The 10,137-nt window shown below is 37.4% G+C and overlaps 1 protein-coding gene across 2 annotated transcripts in view; it reads left to right on the top strand.

Annotated features, from left to right (window-relative positions):
* Window positions 1-8,802, top strand: part of LOC110443690 (L-threonine ammonia-lyase-like) — a 22,050-nt gene extending 13,248 nt beyond the window's left edge. For both annotated transcript variants that reach the window (XM_021488066.1, XM_021488065.1), the window contains 4 exons: window positions 4,033-4,234; window positions 6,911-7,078; window positions 7,565-7,622; window positions 7,949-8,802. In XM_021488066.1, coding sequence (XP_021343741.1) covers window positions 4,033-4,234; window positions 6,911-7,078; window positions 7,565-7,622; window positions 7,949-8,050 — 530 coding nt within the window. In that variant the 3' untranslated portion in view covers window positions 8,051-8,802. The remainder of the gene's footprint in view (window positions 1-4,032; window positions 4,235-6,910; window positions 7,079-7,564; window positions 7,623-7,948) is intronic.
* The last annotated feature ends 1,335 nt before the right edge of the window (window positions 8,803-10,137 follow it).

Raw genomic sequence — 10,137 nt, 5'->3', positions numbered from 1 at the left:
AAAACTATATATACAAATGCTGGGCAAAAAGAGACAAATGCAGTTATGATATTAGAATTGATCCTGGGGTCTGGCCACAACCATAGGGACCTAGTTTCTGAGTCACAGCTTGGAAACAGTTGAGATCCCCACCCCATAACCATACATAAAATTGCTGGGCATGAAAAATTGAATACAGATATATATGCTACAAGGATTGGCCTTGGGGTCTGGCATATTCCCTTGGATCTCATTTGGAGAATATTCTGCCATGATTGTTTAGATATCCAGGTGAGCGATACAGGCCCTATGGGCCTCTTGTTGTGGTTTAAAATTGCTTTACTACCCCAAGCATCTTGTTGAGTGTTTTGGAATGCCAAGGTTGGGAGCCCTGGGTTTACCCTGTTTACGATATGCAGCCTCCGCTTTCTTTCTATTTGTCTGCTCATGTTGTTTTCTTTTCTTCTTATCTTTTGTTTTTCAACCATTATTAGGTCACCTGAGCTTTAGCTCAAGTGACCTATTGCTATCCGTCTTCGTCCGTCGTCGTGCGTTAACATTTTACATTTCCAACTTAAGCTGAAATACTGGCAAAGGAATTTCATTAATATTTCATGGGAAGGTTACTGACATCTCCCTGACCAAGTGTTGTTATTTTTCGGGTCGATCAGAAATCCAATATGGCCGCCACGGCCGCCATTTTGAAAAACTATTTCAAACTTAAAGTTAAGTTCTGCTAGGCCGATTGAACTGAAACTTTGTAGGAATGATTGACTTATGGTCCTGACCAAAGTGTTGTTATTTTTCGGGTCAATCAGAAATTCAATATGTCCGACACGGCCGCCATTTTGAAAAACTATTTCAAACTTAAAATCAAATTCTAATGAGCCGATTAAACTGAAACGTTGTAGGAATGATCGACTCATGGTCCTGACAAAGTGTTGTTATTTTTCAGGTCGATCAGAAATCCAATATGGCCGCCCCGGCCGCCATTTTGAAAAACTATTTCAAACTTAAAGTCAAGTTCTGCTGGGCCGATTGAACTGAAACTATGTAGGAATGATCGACTCATGGTCCTGACAAAGTGTTGTTATTTTTTGTGGTCGATCTGAAATACAATTTGGCTGCCATGGCCGTTATTTTGAAAATAACTATTTCAAACTTAAAAACAAGTTCTAATTGGCCGATCTTACTGAAACTCGGTCTAGGAATGATCAGCTCATGGTCCTGACAAACTTAAGTTAATGTTATACTTAACTATTTTTACTCAAATTGGTACATATTTCAACAACAAAAATAAATACTGAAGGACTCAGGTGACCGTTTAGGCCCATGGGCCTCTTGTTTGTTTCATTCTCGTTTATACAATATCGTATGTGATATGCCTATATTTATTACAATGATATTAACAAACATCAATATATGTTTACAAATTTATATATATGAAGGTTGACCCAGTCCATTTCTGCCACACATTAAAAATATTGACAAAATACTTGGGAAGGCAACACTGTATCTTCACATCTAAATTAGAAAGCACACAAAAGACTTGTCTAGGACAATAAAACAATTTGTAATATACCTGGTGGATTTTACTATAGTGATACAGTCACTGTTCAGCCCATGCGATACATTAAGGTCTTGTATTTCTCACTGTGATAATACAAGATGTTGTATTACCCCGGTAGTCTAACAACCTTTTGGTTGGAACTGTTTTGGCAGTTTTTAACCACTGATCAAATCTGGTCAGATGCATGAAATGTGTAAACATTTTATGACAACATGACTCATGCTTTAAATTCCCCTTTGATGAAAGTAGTGCCCTATAATCCTGGTTCTCTACAGATAAACATCCTTATGACACATGTCTCTGGTTCTTTCTGGTAAACAGCCTAATGAGATATGTTCTCTGTTCTGTATGTGTAAATACCGTTGTGAGACATGTCCCTTGGGTAAACAGCCTAATGAGATATGTTCTCTGTTCTGTACGTGTAAATACCGTTGTGAGACATGTTCCTGGTTTTTTTCTGGTAAACAGCCTAATGAGATATGTTCTCTGTTCTGTATGTGTAAATACCGTTGTGAGACATGTTCCTGGTTCTTTTCTGGTAAACAGCCTAATGAGATATGTTCTCTGTTCTGTACGTGTAAATACCGTTGGGAGACATGTTCCTGGTTCTTTTCTGGTAAACAGCCTAATGAGATATGTTCTCTGTTCTGTACATGTAAGTACCGTTGTGAGACATGTCCCTGGTTCTTTTCTGGTAAACAGTCTGGTAAACAGCCTAATGAAATATGTTCTCTGTTCTGTACGTGTAAATACCGTTGGGAGACATCTTCCTGGTTCTTTTCTGGTAAACAGCCTAATGAGACATGTTCTCTGTTCTGTATGTATAAATACCGTTGTGAGACATGTTCTCTGTTCTGTATGTGTAAATACCGTTGTGAGACATGTCCCTGGTTCCATTTAGCTGGTTGAGACACCTGGGCATTTGTATACATAACACTGTGTGGGGTTGATGAGTGGCAAATTAATTACAGCATCATGTGTGGTCTGAAATGAAGGGCGAAGCTGACGTTTGTTTTTGTAAGCTGTACATTGTAACTTGTCTAAACTGAACATCCCAGTATTACATGTAATGGAAACTTGTCCGATTTGATCATACAGTAAACTTTTCTTTGTAATTCAGTTAAGCTATGTTATCTGATAGCATTAACCTGTCTATTCTGAATAGAAAGTTGCTGGTATAAATATAAATATAACCAATGTTTAATGGTTTCATTTTGAATACAGTAAATATTTCATGAGTTTGGCAGGATACCAATTGTAAGCGCAAAGCAGGAGTGAGAATCTGTATATTCTGCCACGGGGTGAAATATGCACTGTATATGGTATTCAAGAGGGAAACCATTTGATATGCTATTCATTTTGATTTTAAGATGATATGATGAAATTATTACTGCATCTGCATCAAAGTGAAGGATTAAGTTAACATTATCTTTCATGCCATATACTAATGACATCTTGCTTGACAACAACGCTGCGTGCCGTTTTGAATGGGCTTCTCAATTTTACTGTTTTTTTTACTATCAGTTATGTACCAAAAATATACATAGCAACCACTTATTCTAAAATCCTTTGCCTGTAGCTAAGCAGAAAACCTACAGCTTTAAATGCAGTGAATAAAAATAATGTTCTGATAGGTTGATACAAAATCAATATACAGGACCTTATATCATCACATGTGAACATATAACATTTCGTCTGTCATCACTGTGATATTTAAGGAATAGCTTTCTGTTTTGGTCCGGTTATGAAGTGATATTTCTAGTTGAGAATATGTAATTTGAATAGATGGCTTAACTGTCATCTATAGTGTATGGAACATTTACTGGTGCTCAACTGGAGCTATCATTCCATACCCTGACCAAAATAGAAAACTATCCCTTATATTTACAGTGTTTTTCTGTGAATGGTTCATGACTCTTTTACATACTAGTCTGATCAGCAGATACAGTAGTAACTCCAGAGCAAGGAATCTGACAACAACTCGACATACTATATACTTATATGTAAAACACCTACCTGGGTACACAAAGGCTTCAGATGATTGTGTTCTGTCACTAAGCTGCACATTTCTGAATCTGTCGATATGTGTATAACCATTAATATGTCATTGTTGGTTCAAAGTGTAGTTGATTCGAATATCTTCAGGTCTTCATGTTACCAACTTGGACTGATAGGGTTACTCTATGTAACTACAAGCATCAGAATGCTACTAAAATTTCCTAAAAAGGAATCATGAAATGCCAAATTTAACGCGCCAAAATTTAACCACCCCTTTTTGTGTCGATTTTGGTCATACCAAAATATACCGAAGTGTGTACGGTATTACCTGCTATATAATCCTTATCACTTTGAAAAGGAGACCCATAGGTATATTCTCAAACAACTAAACTTGTTCTGTGACTTTCTGCACTTCAGAAGGTGTATATGATAGTTTGTTTTGTAGCTAGGCGAGATACATCTATGTAGTACCCTTACTGTTGTAGGTCTGGCTGTCCCCACTGTAGGAGTGAACGCCTATGTCACAGCTGCCCCACTCATAGACAAGATGGTGGTCGTGGATGAGCAGAGCATTGCTCTAGCTATTCTCAGGTTGATAGAGCTGGAGAAAGCTGTAGTCGAGGGTGCTGGGGCCACTGGTCTGGCCGCCATTATACAGGGAATGCTGCCTGAACTGGCCGGCAAAAGGTGGGTTACTACAATCATCTAAAGGGTACAGGTAATATGGTGGGTTAATTACTACAACAGTCTAGAGAGTACAGGTAAAAGGTGGGTTACTACAATGCTCCAGAGGATACAGGTAAAATGTGGGTCATTTCAACGATTTAGAGGGTACAGGTAAAAGTTGTGTTACTACAACGATCTAGAGGGTACAGGTAAAAGTTGTGTTACTACAATGATCTAGAGGGTACAGGTAAAAGTTGTGTTACTACAATGATCTAGAGAGTACAGGTAAAAGTTGTGTTACTACAATGATCTAGAGAGTACAGGTAAAAATTGTGTTACTACAACGATCTAGAGAGTACAGGTAAAAGTTGTGTTACTACAACGATCTAGAGAGTACAGGTAAAAGTTGTGTTACTACAACGATCTAGAGAATACAGGTAAAAGTTGTGTTACTACAACGATCTAGAGAGTACAGGTAAAAGTTGTGTTACTACAACGATCTAGAGAGTACAGGTAAAAGTTGTGTTACTACAACGATCTAGAGAGTACAGGTAAAAGTTGTGTTACTACAACGATCTAGAGAGTACAGGTAAAAGTTGTGTTACTACAACGATCTAGAGAGTACAGGTAAAAGTTGTGTTACTACAACGATCTAGAGAATACAGGTAAAAGTTGTGTTACTACAACGATCTAGAGGGTACAGGTAAAAGTTGTGTTACTACAACGATCTAGAGAGTACAGGTAAAAGTTGTGTTACTACAATGATCTAGAGGGTACAGGTAAAAGTTGTGTTACTACAATGATCTAGCGAGTACAGGTAAAAATTGTGTTACTACAATGATCTAGAGAGTACAGGTAAAAATTGTGTTACTACAACAATCTAGAGAATACAGGTAAAAGGTGTGTTACTACAATGATCTAGCGAGTACAGGTAAAAAGTGGGTTACTACAATGGTCTTTAGGGTACAGGTAATACGTGGGTTACTAAAATTATGTTGGGTATAGGTAAATGGTGGGTTACTTCAACGGTCTAGAGGGTACAGGTGAAAGGTGGGTTACTACAATGATCTAGAGAGTCCAGGTAAAAATTGTGTTACTACACTGATCTAGAGAGTACAGGTAAAAGCTGTGTTACAACAATGATCTAGAGGGGACAGGTAAAAGGTGGGTTAGGTAAAAGTTGTGTTCCTACAACGATCTAGAGGGTATATGTAAAAGTTTTGTTACTACAATAATCTAGAGGGTCCAGGTAAAAGTTGTGTCACTACAACGATCTAGAGAGTACAGGTAAAAGGTGGGTTACTATGATTGTCTAGAGGGTAATGGTAAAAAGGGGGTTTCTACTACAACAGTCTATAGGGTACAGGTAAAAGGTGCGTTACTACAACGATCTTGAGACTACAGGTAAAAGTTGTGTTACTACAATGACCTAGAGGGTACAGGTAAAAGTTGTGTTACTACAATGACCTAGAGGGTACAGGTAAAAGTTGTGTTACTACAATGATCTAGAGAGTACAGGTAAAAGTTGTGTTACTACAACGATCTAGAGGGTACAGGTAAAAGTTGTGTTACTACAATGGTCTTTAGGGTACAGGTAATACGTGGGTTACTAAAATTATGTTGGGTATAGGTAAATGGTGGGTTACTTCAACGGTCTAGAGGGTACAGGTAAAAGGTGGGTTACTACACTGATCTAGAGAGTACAGGTAAAAGGTGGGTTACTACAACGATCTAGAGAGTACAGGTAAAAGTTGTGTTACTACAACGATCTAGAGAGTACAGGAAAAAGTTGTGTTACTACAATGAACTAGAGGGTACAGGTAAAAGTGGTGTTACTACAATGATCTAGCGAATACAGGTAAAAGTTGTGTTACTACAATGATCTAGAGGGTACAGGTAAAAGGTGGGTTACTACACTGATCTAGCGAGTACAGGTAAAAGTTGTGTTACTACAACGATCTAGAGAGTACAGGTAAAAGGTGGGTTATTACAACGATCTAGAGAGTACAGGTAAAAGGTGGATTGCTACAACGATCTAGAGGGTACAGGTAAAAGTTGTGTTACTACAACGGTCTAGAGGGTACAGGTAAAAGTTGTGTTACTACAACGGTCTGTTGGGTACAGGTAAAAAGTGGATAACTTTGATGGACTATAGGGAACAGATAAAAAGTGGTATACTACAACAGTCATGAGGGTACAGGAAAAGGGTGGATTACTACAGCATTCTAGAGGGTACAGGTGAAAGGTGGGTTACTACAATGGTCTTTAGGGTACAGGTAATAGGTGGGTTACTAAAATGTTTGTTGGGTATAGGTAAACGGTGGGTTACTTCAACGGTCCAGAGGGGACAGGTAAAAGGTGGGTTACTATGATTGTCTAGAGGGTAATGGTAAAAAGGGGGTTACTACTACAACAGTCTATAGGGTACAGGTAAAAGGTGGGTAATTAGTGGGTTACTTTAATGGTCTAAAGGGTATAGGTAAAAGGTGGGTTACTACAACAGTGTAGAGGATACAGGAAAAATGTGGGCTACTACAATGGTAGTACAGGCGAAAGGTGGGCTGCTACCATGGTATTGTATAGGAGTAGGTATGATTGGTACAGGTAAAAGGTGGGTTAATACATTGACACAAACTGTTGTCGCTGGATTATGATCTTTTGTGAGGTAACATTGGCAAAGTATGTTGTGTGTTACAGGGTGGTTGTGATCCTTTGTGGCGGCAACATTGACACCACCTGTCTGGGTCGTGTCATAGAGAGGGGTCTCGCTGCTGATGGGCGGCTGGTCAGATTTGTGGTAACGGTCAGTGACAGACCAGGAGGCATCACGGAGCTGGCCAGGACTATTTCAAAAATGGGAATTAGGTATGATATAAGGAATATTTAATGGTTTTTCTTTGAATAACTTTTATGTTTCATGGCAGAATTTCAGTATTTTTTTGCGAGTATGGAGCACATGTGATAACATTGGCATTATGCCATATTCTGCCTTACAAGTGATATTCAAATGGCCTTCAGCGCGAAACCTTTTACATTTTTTATATGTTACATTATAAAGTGCAACAACGAAATTAGTACTGCGAATTATTACTACATCATCTAAGTTCGGGATTTAATTAGAAATGCGATTATTTTGCACCATATTCCAATGATGTCATGCTTGACAAAATTCTGTGTACAATATTGAATTAGCTACTTAATGTAAATCTACCATTTTCGGGTACATTCGCATAACACTAACACATTACTGAACACATTACTGGGTAATGATTAGATGGACACAGATATTTTTGTTATATCGATTCTGCTTCAATGTTAGAACTGATATCATTGATGTCTTATTCTTTACAGTTTGAAGGATATGTACCACGAGCGTGCTTGGATTAAGTCCGACATTTTCTCAGTCCAGGTAAGAGCATGTTGTAAGGGTTGTTGCCCTTTGTTTAGTGTTACATCTTTGTTAACTCATTCACCCCTGAATTTCATAATGAACTATTCCAACCTTTGAATTGGAAGAGTTCAAACGTGTCTTCAGGGGTGAATGAGTAAATCCTAATTCCAGAGTCAAAAACCCTGTATCTCAAATGGGGATTACCTTCCTGGATTTGTTTTCAAGTTTTGTTTTTATTTCAAATGCAGTATTTGGTTTGAATTTGTTAATGATTAAGTTAATCAATACACAGGTTAATTGATGAATTGACTGAAATGCCATTCTATGTGATATTTGTCTTTCAGGTGAAATGCGTTGTAGAGACCAGAGACGCAGAACAAAGTAAAGAGTTGGAGAGTGTTCTACGGGAGAAGTATGATCATGTTGTGTGGGGTCCTGTCCATTAGAATAATAGTTAAAACACAGCGACTAGACAGAGGTGAATCTTTGTATCACTGTCACCTTATTGTCTGTTCATTCAGGAGCTTTAAATTTGATTCAGGTATCCCAGATATTACCACTGTATGTTTATATTGTAGTTTGAAAAGGTGGGATTTTTTTTAATCCGTACCTAATTGGAAATCTTTAATCAAGATGGTGCCGAAATACACAAATAGCGGGCCAATACATGAATGATAATATGTAGTCTGCTGTATTTTTTTCCCCACATGCCATAATTAATACAGTGTAGTTAATTATCCTCAGTCTTCCAACTGAACATCGACATGATAAAACTATGTGATTCCTTCGTAAGTTAATCTCCAGGACAACGATACAGGGTACAATGTTTTAGTCTCCATGGTACCATTGTAGGGTACACTTGTATTTGTCACCATGACGACGGTGTAGGGTATACATACATTAGCCTCCCTAATTGTTTGACAAATATCACAGTTGACTTGAGTCCCACACAGTAACCCCTTATCCCGTTTTAATCTTGTATTTTATACATTTATTTATTCAAGGTATTGTTTTATTTCTGAATACATAGTTAAAAAAATGCTTATGTGGTGCAATTATTATCACTTTTCTTAAAACTGTTGGAAATTAAGCACTACACAATTTACAAACAGCATAATCCTGTCCATTGAATTCCTCCATTCCACTGTCTCGCACTTTATCTCCTGTATAAAAGGCCTGTTATGGTGAGGGGAAAAAAGAATAATTGCAAGGGAAACGTTACTTTTACACAATTTCATTCTACTTTCTTACCTGAAAGCATTGTTCTTACCTGAACTATTTAAACAAAGTTTTAGTCCATTGTAAATGCTGCCTTACGCCCCATAGGTACTTGTTAAACCTTTATGGGCATTGCCATCATAATTAGTGTTATTCTTTGTTACAGAGATGTAGAGAATTGGTGTACTTGCATTTTACTCCAAATATTGTGATGAAATTTCCATGCTGTTTTGGTAAATTTATACTATATAACTTATCTTGAGTGACCACCCATATAATAGTTAAATATAATGCAAGATCAATTTTAGTCCCCGAAACATATTGTTTTTATAAAATATATTTTTTTAAATTTGTTTAGCTTTGGAAACCTGCTGTGTTTACCTGTCATGTGTGATATAACAAACATAGATTGTGGTACAGTGTATATCGTTTACCTGTCATGTGTGGTATAACAAACATAGATTGTGTTACAGTGTATATCGTTTACCTGTCATGTGTGATATAACAAACATAGATTGTGGTACAGTGTATATCGTTTTTTAAATGTTGAATGTTTATTTATCGGTTTGTTAGTGGACTAGTTTTCCAGGAAATAATAATATAGTTAAAGGATCTCTTGTATAAGTGTTTACATACTGAAGTACGCATGTATATATATATATATAGACAATTTAAACTTCATGTTGGAAACATAATGGTCAGTAAAATGGTAGTAAATATATGAAAAAAGACAGGAATCAATTCCTGATTTGTGTTGTATCTTTTAAAAAAGAAATATATTGATACATATATATATGTTTTGTTGAATTTCGCATAAAAGTAAGCATATATTGTATTGTTGATGATAACTATGCTTCGTCAGAAATAATTTACTGAATATGGAGCTTATTCGATCTCTGTCCCACTGCAGGCAAAACACTAGGATATACAGCAACCTCCTGTGGTTTTTCGTATATACAGCAACCTCCTGTGGTTTTTAGGTCACCTGAGACAAAGTCTCAAGTGACCTATTGCGATCGCCTTTTGTCCGTCGTCGTCCGTCGTCCGTTGTCCGTCGTGCGTCCGTAAACAATTTACATTTTCGACTTCTTCTCCAAAACCCCTGAACCAATTTCAATGAAATTTTGCACGGACCTTCCATGGACAAAGGTCAATAAAAATAGTTGCCGGTTTAGTCCTACACACCCAGGGGCCTGAGGGGCGGGGCCAAAAGGGGTCAAATTGACTAAAATTTCAAAAATCTTCTTCTCCAAAACCCCTGAACCAATTGCAATGAAATTTTGCAGGGACCTTCCATGGACAAAGGTCAACAAAA

Source organism: Mizuhopecten yessoensis, unplaced genomic scaffold (genome assembly GCF_002113885.1).
Source record: "Mizuhopecten yessoensis strain PY_sf001 unplaced genomic scaffold, ASM211388v2 scaffold716357, whole genome shotgun sequence".
In the NCBI taxonomy this organism is placed as follows: domain Eukaryota; kingdom Metazoa; phylum Mollusca; class Bivalvia; order Pectinida; family Pectinidae; genus Mizuhopecten; species Mizuhopecten yessoensis.
This window is presented reverse-complemented; position numbering and strand designations above follow the sequence as displayed.